At 61.7% G+C, this 12,517-nt stretch overlaps 1 protein-coding gene and 1 non-coding gene across 2 annotated transcripts in view; one reads left to right on the forward strand and one right to left on the reverse strand.

Moving 5' to 3' along the window:
- Nucleotides 1–9,860, reverse strand: part of MED16 (mediator complex subunit 16) — a 13,605-nt gene extending 3,745 nt beyond the window's left edge. Inside the window, exons 1-11 of the mRNA XM_032394899.1 lie at nucleotides 9,744–9,860; nucleotides 7,782–7,966; nucleotides 6,956–7,063; nucleotides 6,480–6,649; nucleotides 5,321–5,752; nucleotides 4,703–4,808; nucleotides 2,558–2,713; nucleotides 2,248–2,459; nucleotides 1,373–1,579; nucleotides 1,002–1,212; nucleotides 483–616 (exon numbers count right to left, since the gene is read on the reverse strand). Of these exons, the coding sequence (XP_032250790.1) occupies nucleotides 483–616; nucleotides 1,002–1,212; nucleotides 1,373–1,579; nucleotides 2,248–2,459; nucleotides 2,558–2,713; nucleotides 4,703–4,808; nucleotides 5,321–5,752; nucleotides 6,480–6,649; nucleotides 6,956–7,063; nucleotides 7,782–7,914 (1,869 nt within the window). The 5' untranslated portion in view covers nucleotides 7,915–7,966; nucleotides 9,744–9,860. The remainder of the gene's footprint in view (nucleotides 1–482; nucleotides 617–1,001; nucleotides 1,213–1,372; nucleotides 1,580–2,247; nucleotides 2,460–2,557; nucleotides 2,714–4,702; nucleotides 4,809–5,320; nucleotides 5,753–6,479; nucleotides 6,650–6,955; nucleotides 7,064–7,781; nucleotides 7,967–9,743) is intronic.
- Nucleotides 9,861–10,132: 272 nt separating this feature from the next.
- On the forward strand, nucleotides 10,133–10,239 carry LOC116625968. Its single transcript, XR_004298145.1, has one exon. It is a non-coding gene; the product is annotated as a U6 spliceosomal RNA (small nuclear RNA).
- Nucleotides 10,240–12,517: the final 2,278 nt, after the last annotated feature.

Raw genomic sequence — 12,517 nt, forward strand, 5'->3', positions numbered from 1 at the left:
CGGGCCAGGACCCAGGGGGCGGGACACTGCTGCAGAGGGGGCGGGGGAGCTGCTGCAGAGGGGGCGGGGCGCTGCTGCAGAGGGGGCGGGGCGGCGCTGCAGAGGGGGCGGGGGCGGTGCTGCAGAGGGGGCGGGGGCGGTGCTGCAGAGGGGGGCGGGCCAGGACCCAGGGGGCGGGACACTGCTGCAGAGGGGGCGGGGGAGCTGCTGCAGAGGGGGCGGGGCGCTGCTGCAGAGGGGGCGGGGCGGCGCTGCAGAGGGGGCGGGGGCGGTGCTGCAGAGGGGGCGGGGGCGGTGCTGCAGAGGGGGGCGGGCCAGGACCCAGGGGGCGGGGCACTGCTGCAGAGGGGGCGGGGGAGCTGCTGCAGAGGGGGGCGGGCCAGGACCGAGGGGGCGGGGCGCTGCTGCAGAGCGGGGCGGGCCAGGACCCAGGGGGCGGGGGCTGTGCGGAGGGGGCTGGGACCGCCCAGGAGGGACCGCACCTGGTTGGGCAGGCTGGCCAGCAAGTAGAGCACGAAGTCCCCCACCCACTGCAAGAGCTGCTGCAGCGCCTGGAGTGTGTTCATGTCCAGGACGAACTCCTCCGTCTTGAGGTTGATCATGACCTTGTCGATGTCTGCGAGGGGACAGGCCATCAGGTACACCAGGGCCTTGCGGCGCATGCACGCACACACGCACGCACACGGGGGCGCCAGGCTCTGCGCCCCTGGTCCCACCGCCAACACCCCGCAGCACCCATTGTGAGCCGGGCCCCGGACCTCGAAGAAAAGGACCCGGGGCGGGGGGGGGGGGGGGGAAGCGGCCCGTCGGGACTCTGCTCCCCAGCCTGGTCCGGCTGACACTCCCCTGTGGCTACCATCTGTCCCCAGCTCTGGGGCGAGCCCCCGTGAGTGCCCTTCTGGTGACCGCCCCCACCCCATGACTGGCACGTGGTCAACAGCCCACCCCTCAGGTGGGGCTTAGGATGACCGCTCGTGAAGGGTGTCGGGGGCAGGACCCACCGGCGTCGGTGATCTTGGTGCAGACCTCGGTCAGCCGGTCGCCGGGACTCTTGTCGGGTGTGTTGAGGAAGTGGGGGCGCAGGAGGGACTTGAGCGTGGAGCTGACGGCCACAAGGAAGAGCTTGGCATGATAGTCGCACACACGGGCCACCGTGCAGGGTGACAGCTTGCACAGCGAGGCCTTCATGGCCAGGATCCGGGTGGACAAGACCTGGGTGGGGACAGTCGGTGGGAGTGGGCGGCCCACGGGCAGGGCCAGCCCCCCAAGGGGGCCGGGAAGCAGCTTCCGCCAGAGCCCCCCGGGGGGCTGACTTCTCGCAGAAGATGCCGAGGTTCGGAGCTTGTTAGTGGGGTGGGGGCAGCGAGCCTACCTGCTGCAGGGCTGCGTTCTGGCGCGTGTACTCCTCGTGCAGCTTCTCCACCAGGCTCTGCACCATGCCAGGCTGCACGTGCAGCAGCGTGTCCCACCAGTCGTAGCCCGTCACCATGCAGTACTCCAGCAGGAAGAGCAGGTGCCGCAGGGCCAAGCTCACGTCCAGCGTGTGGCCCATGGACGGCGAGATGCGCAGCATGCTCAGCTGCCGGAGGGGGAAGCACCAGGTGAGGGCCGAGCCGGCTGCACCCTCAGGCAGGGAGGAGAGTGCCGGGGGGACCTGGGCCCCAGCCCCATACCTAGTGACCCCAGGCACCTAGCGCTCCCTCCCTGGGCCTTGCAAATCCACTTGTGGGCCACAGGGTCTCCAGAAGCGGAACCCCTCTCACAAGGAGAAACCTCCTGGCCTGCCTGCCACATGGACACACCGAGGACAGGGCCAACAGTAAGTGGATTCAGGCGGGAGGCACAAAGAAAAGCGACTCACAGAAGCTGATTTCGTGAGGGGTCTGCAATGGAAAGTGGGGGGCCGGGCCTGCCTGGGGCGGAGGGTGAGCGTGCACAGCGCGCCCATCTGCCAGGCCAAGGCCCCCCGGGGAACAAAAACATTTACTAAGCACCTAGGAAGCCCTGGTGCCACAGGAGGCTTATGTCCGTCACCACGGTGCAGAGCAACCATCCTCACGGCTCCTGCTTGCTGAGCACCTACTGGGCGCCCCAGACCACAGCAGACCTTTCTCTGGGACCCCAGAGGGTCAGAGGAACCTCACCACACAGATGAGGAATCTTGGGCTGTCCAGCAGCAGGGACAGGAATGGGGGTCCCAGGGCCCACCCCTCACTCTTCCCTGAGGCCCAGAGCTTCGAAGCTCACCTTCCCATGGTTGTCGATGCCGACCAGGGCCAGCGAGGTCCAGGAGAGCTGCATGGCCTTGAAGTGGACGGCAGGGCCGGTGGTCCGTGGACGCTTGATGGCCGGCTCGTCGGCGGAGCGCGGGGCCGCGGAGCTGTAGAAGACGGCCATGCTCTGCAGCGACAGCCGGTGCACGATGTGGACGCTGCCGTCGTGAAAGGCCAGGGCCAGCCCTGCAGGTGGGAGTGCAGGCAACTGAGCCATGGGAGCGCTGGGGACACCCGCCGGCAGCTAGGGCGGGAAGGGGCTGCCCGCGGAGAGGGAGCAATACCGAGGCCGGGGTAGAACTGGGTGTCGCTGGCCACCTTCAGGTCAGTGTTGGTGAGCGAGATGGGCAGCTTAGGGAGCGCCACGGCAGACACACGGTCCAGGTCGTTGGTGGCGGACAGGATACGCCATTTCAGAATCATGGGCTGTTTGTCGCCGACTGCAAACGGGGTGGGGGGGGCAGAACAGATGAGACATGCAGCAGGGCGGATCCCTGCAGGGGGCGCCAGGCACGCCACCCTGGCCCCCGCCTCTGGCCCCGCACTGGGGACCCTGCCCCAGCATGGCCACTCAGAGCGCTCCACGGCCCAGCCAGGCATACGGCTCACGACGGGCCGGGGACAAAAGCTGGACCAGCATGATCCTGCCCTGGGACTGCACGGGACCACGAGGCTGGGGCCGGTGGGAGCACCCCGGACCCCACCACCACACACACCCTTGAGACCCGGCCAGCCTGCGTCGGGTTTTCTTGTGATGTAAGTGGTCCCGGGGGTGGGGGGCAGCTCTGCCCGCCTTATGAGACTTGAGCTGGACGGTCAAGGTGCCACAGATCGGCCCCCCTGCACCCACACTCTTGGTGATAAAAGCCCCCAACAACTGGCGGACTGGTTTCCGTGAATCCAGGGTTGGCCAGTGGGTGCTGGCAAACGTGACACGGGCAGAGACTCCCACAGTGCTCATGCGCTGGGACGCGCCGGGGCAGGCCTGCAGGGACACGCGTGCCATGGGGGGAGACGAGGTGCCCAGCTGACAGGCAGCAGCCCGGATGGCCTGGCAGCTGACAGCAGACACGCAAACCAGGCCGAGCAGCAGAGGCGGCCCCTCCCAGCACAGCGTGGAGCTGTGGTTTTGAGCTACTGAGCCTGGGGCTGGTCTGTCACATGGCGACAGCTGACTATCACACAGCTCCTCCCTGCCACCCCTCCGCCTTAGAGCTCTGCCCTGAATGGCTTGTCACAGCTTATAAACCTGCCGTGAGCCCAGGGAGGGAGTCCGGGCAAGCTCTGCCCCCAGGGGAAACTGAGGCCCAGAGAGCACTGAGACTGCCTAAGGCCAGAAGGTCATTCAGTACCCAACAGGGACAACAGGGCTGTAATAGTCACCACGGCGGACGTCCAGGCAGCACGCCAAGCCATCTGCACCTGAACGGGGCACAAACGCTAGGTCGTGGCTGTGGCCAGGCTGGCCCTGGGGCTGGTCACCCTCTGCTCGGGGGCAGGGGGCCATGCACACCTGTGGCCCTGCCCGCCGCCGCCAAGCTGAGGACGCGGGGTCTGGGCAAAGGGCAGCTGTGACCGTCTTCACGTTAATCACTCTGCCCCACAGCGCGCAGCTTATGTAACTGCCCCATGGGGGCAGGAGCCACGCGGGCCTCTTGACACAGCTTCGCTAGCGGGTCCCGAGTACCCCCCACCCGCCCCGGGCACAGCCAGCCACTCCAGGCTCCATTAGCGCTCGTCAGCAGAGCCCGGCTCTCGTCTACTGGAAATCATCTCTGTGTGTGGGCCCCGGGGGGGTGAAAGCCCAGAGGCGTTTCTGGCTTCTCAGTCACTTCAGGCTGGGCTAGCACGTCCCAGGGTCCGTCAGGGAGAGGGGGCGCGCCTTGGGGGGGGTGGGGGGGAGGTCAGGGCCATCTGGAGCCACTGCGGGTTCCACATGGGTGCAGGGGAGGGGGAGGTGAGCCAGTGGGTACGTTCTGCGCCAACTCAGTCACGCCCTCTAGGCCTCGGTTTCCTCACCACAGACCAGACTTTTTGGAGGATTGTGTGGTTTTTAGGATTAACTGGCCTCTGCAGCCCAGGGGGCTGTGTGTACCCACAGCGCTGCCGCAATGGGTATTTGTGCCCCTGCTTGCTCAGCCACTCTAGCTCCTGGTCTCTGCCCCAGGACCTTTGCACTGCTGTTCCCTCAAGCAGGCACATGCTCCCCACAGGAGGCGTCAGAGTGAGGCAGTCAGGCTACCTGCCTGTGGGACGACTGGGGGACCTTATGTCTCTGAGCCTCAGGACAGGGGGCTCTCCAGGACGGGAATGAAGCGGCTGCACAGCAGGCGTGAAGAGGGTGGAGCGGGTCGGCACCGTGTAGCTGTTCGGAGCAGCTCCTGCACGCTGCGCTGGAAGCCCAGTGCCCCAGGAGCGGGGGGACTCACCCACAGGTGAGATCTGCTGGAAAACATTGTTCACAGGAAGCCCCTCCTTCCGCAGGGACCAGCACTCCACGATGCTGCTCATCTGGCTGGACGCACACAGGAGCACCTGGGGACGGCAGCAGCTGGTCAGGAGGGCGGGGCTGGAATGGCAGATGTCGCGCCGGTGGCCATCCCCCCAGTGGAAAGCAGGGGGCAGCCGAGGAAACCATCAAGGCTTCACAAAGTCGGGGGCCTTACTGATGTGTGGTTACACTGGAGCCCTGGGTGACCACTGACCAACGGCCACAAAGATGTCCCCAAAGAGGACTCCATCCCGACTTCCAGGATCTGTAGGCTTTGGGGCCCAGAGTCCTCAGGAGGGGGAGGCAGAGGGTGGGAGTCCCAGAGATGAACAGAGCCCGTGCTGCCGGCGGTGAGGATGCAGGGGGTGCCCACGAGCCAGGAAAAGGCAGCAGCCAGGTCTCCCAGGGGCCCCCGGGGGGACCAGCCCTGCTCACACCGGGGTTTTAGCCTCGTGAGGCCCGCATCAGACTCCTGACCCCAACGCTTGAGATGAGAAACGTGTGGAGTTCTGCTGCTGCAGCCGGGGGGGCGGGCACCCCCCGGACAGGAGCTCACCTGCTCCGACATGTCCCGGGCCAGGAACTTGAGGTGGGTGATGGCGGGGAACTTGTCCTTGCGGTTGAGGTCAGTGGTGCAGCGCATGAAGAGCGAGGGCAGGATCTCGGTGTCGATGCGGCACTTCTCACTGACCACGCTCACGCACACCTTGTAGAACTGCACGGGAGAGGCGCTGCTGCCATCCGCAGTGGCCACCACAATGTTGCCACCGCCGGTGAAGGCGATGTCGGCCAGGGCCACACGGCCACGCAGCCGGCACAGACTCTCCGTTGACGTCAGCACCTGCCCACTGGGCTTGAGCAGGGACACGGTGACCAGGCCACTGACCGTCACTGCGATCCAGCCCTCCATAGGCTTGCCGCCAAACAGCGTGAGTGACGGTGAGAATTTGACGCGGGAGAACTTCTCACCGAAGCTGGAGGCACCTGACTATGGGGAGAGAAGGGAGCAAGGGGTCTGTTTACTGCCAATGCCAGCCCCAGCTGAGAGCATCCTGACCAGGCTTTAGGCGTCTGTCCTTTGTGACCTGACAACCCCCCCTCTGGGGGCACAGAAAGAGGAATTCTGGGATATAACTGAATCTAACAGTGAATTGGATTTTGAGAACCAACCATCAGTGGTTCCCTGAGGATGCCAGCCACCAGTTAAACAGGAGGTTCACTAAGGACAACAACCATCAGTTAAATGGAAGGCCCGCTGAGGACAGCAGCCATCAGTTAAATGGAAGGTTTGCTGAGGACAGCGGCCCTCAGTTAAACGGAAAGGCCCACTGAGGACAGCAGCCAACAGTTAAATGGAAGGTTCGCTGAGGACAGCGGCCATCAGTTAAATGGAAAAGGCCCACTGAGGGCAGCAGCCACCAGTTAAATGGAAGGTTCGCTGAGGACAGCGGCCATCAGTTAAACGAAAGGCCCGCTGAGGACAGCGGCCATCAGTTAAATGGAAAGGTCCACTGAGGACAGCGGCCATCAGTTAAATAGGTGGCTCACTGAAGACACAGATGATGACAGCTTAATTGCAAGCATGAGTTGGGCCCAATACTAGAAAAACCAAAGGATGCTGGTGGTGGGAGAGGAGCAGCAGGTGAACAAGCAGGTGAACAAGCAGAGTGAATAATCTCACCTACTGCACCCACTTGCTCAGGCAGGACACCCACCTTTTCCACGTGCAGGGCCAGCTTCACACCATTGTGCAGCCAGGACAGGGCCACGATGGGGTCCCCTTCCACCAGGCTGCCCACGTGGCTCTCCCAGCTGTTGGCCAGGTGGTCTGCCATGCTCCAGCACTTGATCTGCCCATCAGCATCCGCCGACAGGAGCCGGGAGCCTGTAGGGGGCAAACCCTCACCGTGAGCGGGGGCAGCTACTGGTAGTACATCCAGGGCCCAGAGGAGCAGGCCTCGGAGCAGTGAAGCAGGGGAGTGGCACAAGGGTGCTCCTAAAACAAGTGTGCATGTGGGGAATGTGAAGAGTCGTGGCCACAAAGCCACAGGTTGAGGCTTCCAGTCCCAGCTGTGTATTCTGGGGACGTGACCAGGAAAAGAGAGCACGTTGCCTTGAGATTCAGGATCAAGGATGAACATCACTGTCTCCCTCAGCCATGCAGGACCACCCGCCCCCGGCCCATCCTCACCCGACTGGTCCCACTCGAGGCAGGTGATGGCCTCGCTGTGTTCTGAGTTGACGGAGTGCACATCCCAGGGGTGCTCTGTATCCAGGATATGGATCATGCGGGTGAGGTCTGCAGAGGACAGCACATGGTCAACACAGCAACCATAACAACCCTGAAGCTTCTGATGACCCCAGGAGGGCTCAGGGAGGAATCCAGGGAACATCCCACCCACGGGGATGGCAGAGGGCTGCTCTGCTGTTGACCGTGTAGACAGCCCCGGTGCTAACAAGGAGACCAAAGCAGGCCTGTGACCTCGCCATAAGCGTGGTCATGTTTTTAGAAGAGACGTAGAAAAAACTAGAAGAAAATGATCCCCAGATGTTAATGGTGGGCATCTCTCCGTGGTTTTTTTTTCCTTATGCTAAATTCCTTTGCTTTTCTAATTTTCTCCAACAAGCACACATTGTTTAAACAACAGACAGAAAACAGGTCCCAGCAAAGTAATTTCCAGGCTTCCAAAAACAAGATAGTAACATGTATGGTCTGGAAAACTGCGCATCAAGTCTCCAAGCCCTAGGGGACCGCACATCCCTTGCCCCATTCCATCCCAAAGGGGTGATTCCAGGGTCTTCCCCCCTACCCCACCCCAGCACCAGGTGTAGGAGAGCAGTGCATCTGCCCTTTGCACACCTGTGAGGTTAGGGTCCTCACCACCCCCAGTTGTAGATGAGAAAACCCTGAGAGGGCCCACATGGGTGAAGGGTGACTCCCAGGCAGGGCTGGAGACCCAGTTCCCCAATGGGGACACCAGGCGAGGGGGGCTGGGCTGGGGGGCAAGGAAGCACACCTTGGTCATCATTTCGAAGGTCAGTGGTGAAGGCAATGAGGTTGCGGCAGGACCAAGCACAGGCCAGGGGCACTGACGGACAGTGGGTACTCTTGGGCCATCTCTCCCACTCGCAGACGTAAGCCAGATCCATTGTGCCCACATGCCACAGGTCACACACCGAGGATGAGGATGGTCAGCAGCTCCTGAGGGAGGAGGTTGACACTGACATTCTCTGAGTCCCTGCAGGATGCCAAGTTCCACGCTGGACGCTGGCTTACCACAGGGAATGAAATGAACCCAATCCCTGCCCTTGGGTCTCGTGTGTTGTGTAAGGGAAGCTGCATTTTAAACATGGAGGGAGGGGCGCCTGGGTGGCTCAGTCAGTTAAGCATCTGCTTTCGGCTGGGGTCATGATCTCAGGGTCCTGGAATCAAGCCCAGTGTCGGGCTGCCTTATCAGCGGGGAGTCTGCTTCTCCCTCACCCTCTGCCTCTGCCCCTGACTCATGCTCCCTCTCTCTCTCTCTCAAATACATAAAATCTTTTAAAAAATAAAATAAATAGGGGCGCCTGGGTGGCTCAGTCGTTAAGCGTCTGCCTTCGGCTCAGGTCATGATCCCAGGGTCCTGGGATCGAGCCCCGCATCGGGCTCCCTGCTCTGCGGGGCTCCTGCTTCTCCCTCTCCCACTCTCCCTGCTTATGTTCCCTCTCTCGCTGTGTCTCTCTCTGTCAAATAAATAAATAAAATCTTTAAAAAAAATAAAAATAAAATAAAATAAAATAAATAAATAAACATGGAGGAACAGGGAGGCCTAATCAGAAAGACAACATCCCAGTGTAGTTGTGAGGGAGCAAGGCATGCAGATGTCTGGGGGAAGTTCACTGCAGGTGGAGGGAACACCTGTGCAAAGACCCAGAGGACGGATGGCCCCTCGGGCGTTGGAGGAGTGGCCAAGCGGCCCATGTGGCTGGAGCAGATGAGCGAAGGGAAAGGGGGCAAGGTGGGGGCAGGAGGTGACGGGGGCGAGTCCTACAGGGCCCTGGAGGTTTTCACCCTAGTGGGAGGGGGGGCCCCCAGAGGGCTGTGAGCTATCTACATTTGAACAGGACCCCTCTGGCGGTCTGGAGTGCACAGCCAGGGATGGGGTGAAGGTGAATGCACTGGTCCAAGTAAGCAATGATGAGGGCAGTGGGCAGTGTGCATAGAGGTCGGGCCCTGGGTCTGTCCTGGAGGAAGAGCCCACAGATACGCAAGAGCAGCGAGGACACCGCCTCCAGGGGAGGCAGAGGTGCAACTTAAAGAAGTCTAACAAAAGTAATGATGGTGAACTTTTCCTCGTGGCTCTCTTACGTGCCAGCATCGATCATAGGTTACTTTCCTTTCTTTCGCAGGAGTCCGGTGAGATTACAAGTGCGATCAGCCCCATTTTTCTCAATCACTACCCCCAGGTCCCCCTACTTCTCCAAGCCCTGACCGGGGACACCAAGGCCCCGCCCACAAGCGCCTGCGAGTCCTTAAGTCCCGCCCCCGAAGCCTCCATCCCCAAGCCCATCCCCTACAATCTTTGCTTTCGGATGGCCCCTTGAGCCCCCAGGCCCGGCCTAAACTCTCAGACCCATCCCAGAGACCCCAAACCCTTCGCCTGCCAGCATCTACCGCCGTACACAGGGCCCCCCGGTCGCACCACCAAATCCCCCATTACCCTTGAGCCCCGCCCCCCGGCCCCGCCCGGCCTCCCCCGGCTCTCCGCATCCGACCCCAGCTCGCCCCCGGCTTCACACAAGTCTCCGCCACAAGCCCCAGACCCCGCCCGCCCCCGGCCGTGTGCCCAGCACCCTCCGTCCCCCGAGGCCCGCCCTCTGACCCCGCAGGCCCCGCCCCCGGCCCGCTTGTCCCGCCTTCTCCGGGCTGCGTTCCCCCCAGCTGCGGGCGCCGACCGGAGGCTGGCCGACCTCTCCGGCCCCCGCAGCCCCGCGCTCACCGAGCCGGCCCAGGCGCCAAGCCGAGCAGGCAGCCGCTGCCTGCACTCGCCCTAGCTCCCCGGCTCCGGCACCGCCATCTTCCCCGGGAGCAACGAGTTTGCCCGCGCAGCGCGGCCGCTTCCCAGAGACTTCTGGGAAGGCGGCGACTCAACCCCGCTTCCGGCACATTTGCATACGGCTTTTAGTGGCGTCCCAGAAGCCACCTGAGTTATATTTGGCAGAACAGTGAACGCTTTCTCATTTCAGTGAATGATCCCATTTCGTTATTCTATATGTTGTACGAATCTAGAAAAGAATGTGTCGCTGACCCGCTGTAAGGGAATTCACCCTTTGTGTAAAGTCATTTATTCTAAGCACTATAAATAGTGCCTGGGTCAAGACAGATACCGTGCTCGCTTCGGCAGCACATATACTAAAATTGGAACGATACAGAGAAGATTAGCATGGCCCCTGCGCAAGGATGACACGCAAATTCGTGAAGCGTTCCATATTTTGCTCTTCTCTGACATCCGCGGGTGGGGAAACTGAGGCTCCGCACGTGGAGGCTTTTACCCCGCGGAGGACCGGTCCCGGCGGTCCCGGCGATCCCGGCACAGGGGCGGGATGACGCAGCGCCGTGCCCTAGCTGCAGCCAAAACGGGGGCGGTCCTCGGCGCCCTGCGAGGCTGGCCCTTCCCTCTGGGGACCTGGGATTCCGTCTCTCGCGATGGCCACTCAGGTGCCCCCTGTCCACTGTGCCACCACGTGGACGTGCATTCTGTAGCGTCTGTCTTTAAACTTCTAAAATGTCTGCTAAGACGGGGTGCAGCACACCCAAGCGTCCACATCTGGGTTTCTACACACAAGCCTAGCTGGACCATCCCATGGTGCCAGAAGGGACGGGGCTCAAAAAATCAAACCCCACGATGATGGGCTGCCTCAGACACCGGCTGAACCCGGAACAATCTGGACGACGGAGTAAAGTGGTATTGGGTCATAACCCAAACTAGAAAGTAAATCCTCATGTGTCCCAACTGATATCAACGGCTGAATAAGTGAATACCTGAGGGAGAAGAGACCAAAGTCCCCGCAGGATTCCCAGTAATGAACGCAGATCTTCTGCCCCCCAGGGAGGCGGCTCCCAGCTCCCACCCCCGTGCGTCAGCTGCACCCCGAGGACAGTGTGGCGGGGAAGGAGCTTCCCAGGAGTGAAGCCGGACCAGCACGCCCGGCCAGGGGACCAGGGCCAGCGTCCGCAGGCAGAAGCCGCCTGGGCAGCAGGGACCCCTGATGGGACGCACCTGGACTGTGGACGTCCTGCAGGACCCCCGGCCAGTCCCAGACACACACACAGGGAAGACGATGGGAAGGAACACAGGGAGGCCCGGGGAAGACAGAGGCGGGGGCTGCAATGATGCGGCCACAAGCCAAGGAACGCCAGGGACCCCCGGAAGCAGGAACAGACAAGAAGGACCCTCCCCTGGAGCCTCAGGGCCCTGCCTGGTTGAGTTTGGACTTCTGGCTTCCAGGACTGGGAGACAATAAATTCCTGTGGTTTTAAGCCGCAGCCCCTTCGTTGTGGCCACCCCGGGAGGCTCACACAAGGGACCTTTTGGACTACTGACAGCCTGGAAGTGGCAGAGCTGGGGTTTGAACCTGGGCGCCTGGGAAGGGGACAAGCCAGGGTAGCAGAGCCAATGGCCCCAGGGCTCCCAGCAGCATCTCCCCATACACCTGCCTCACAGGTGGGGTGTCACTCAGTGTGAAGCTTCATCCCCTGAGGCCTGCAGCCCTCGTTGACCAGGACCTAAGCACCTCCTGAGCACCTATTGGAGGAAAGGAAAACCCCACAGCTGGAGACCAGAGCACCAGAAATTTATTGAACTCTCCACTTTTCCCAAAGCACAACCAGCCACACACACGGGAGGGGTGTCCCCCAGCTCTGCTCTTGTGGGACACGCCAGGGTGACCAGTGTGAGGACACCCCAAGGCAACAGGCCAGAGCTGGGCAGGGGGGAGGGGGCAAGGGGACACGAAGAGGGGAATGGGGCAGTCCGAGGGCAGAGGCTTCTGGCTGGAAGTCCCGATCCCCCAGTATGAAGGGAGGAGGTGTGCAGAGCAGACAGGACCACAAGAGCCACCAAAAGCCACCAGGGGAGAACAGCACACATTCCAAAAAGGTGGTAAGACCAGCCTTTAAGATGTAGCTTCTGTCCTAGGTTGCGGGGCACGCGCACACACACACACACACACACACGCACACGCGTGCACATGACAGAACACTCCTGGAAAAAGGGGCAAAGCCCCAGAGACCCCCCCAAGCCAAAAACTGGGAAGGGGGGTTAAGCAGGGACTAGAACAAAGTCCCCCGATTTATCAGTTGGGGCAAGTTTTTGGTTTTTCTTCCCAAAAGGGAAATTTAAAAATCTACAACAAATCATGCCAAATTCATTAAAAGTGATAAAAACCCAGCCTCTCACTCCTCGCTTAAGCTTCAAACGGGGCTGGAAAAGCAGAACGAAGGAACACGGAGATGACCAGGCCGGGTCTCCTCGCTCGAATACAAGTCCCAGAGTGGGGAGCTGCAAGGCCAGGCCAGTCCCGGGTGGCCCCAGCCCCCAGCGTTTATCTGGGAGAGGTGGACAGGGAAGGGGCCAGAGTGAGAGAGAGACACCCGAGGGGAAGAGCGTGTCTACAGGGACAAATTCTCAAAATAATAAAGATACTGTAGCAAATGGTATCTGAGGTCTGGGCAAGGGGGAGGCAGCGGGGGGGGGGGGGGGGGGGGGGGGGG

This window comes from Phoca vitulina, unplaced genomic scaffold (assembly GCF_004348235.1).
Source record: "Phoca vitulina isolate PV1807 unplaced genomic scaffold, GSC_HSeal_1.0 scaffold81, whole genome shotgun sequence".
Taxonomy (NCBI): Eukaryota; Metazoa; Chordata; class Mammalia; order Carnivora; family Phocidae; genus Phoca; species Phoca vitulina.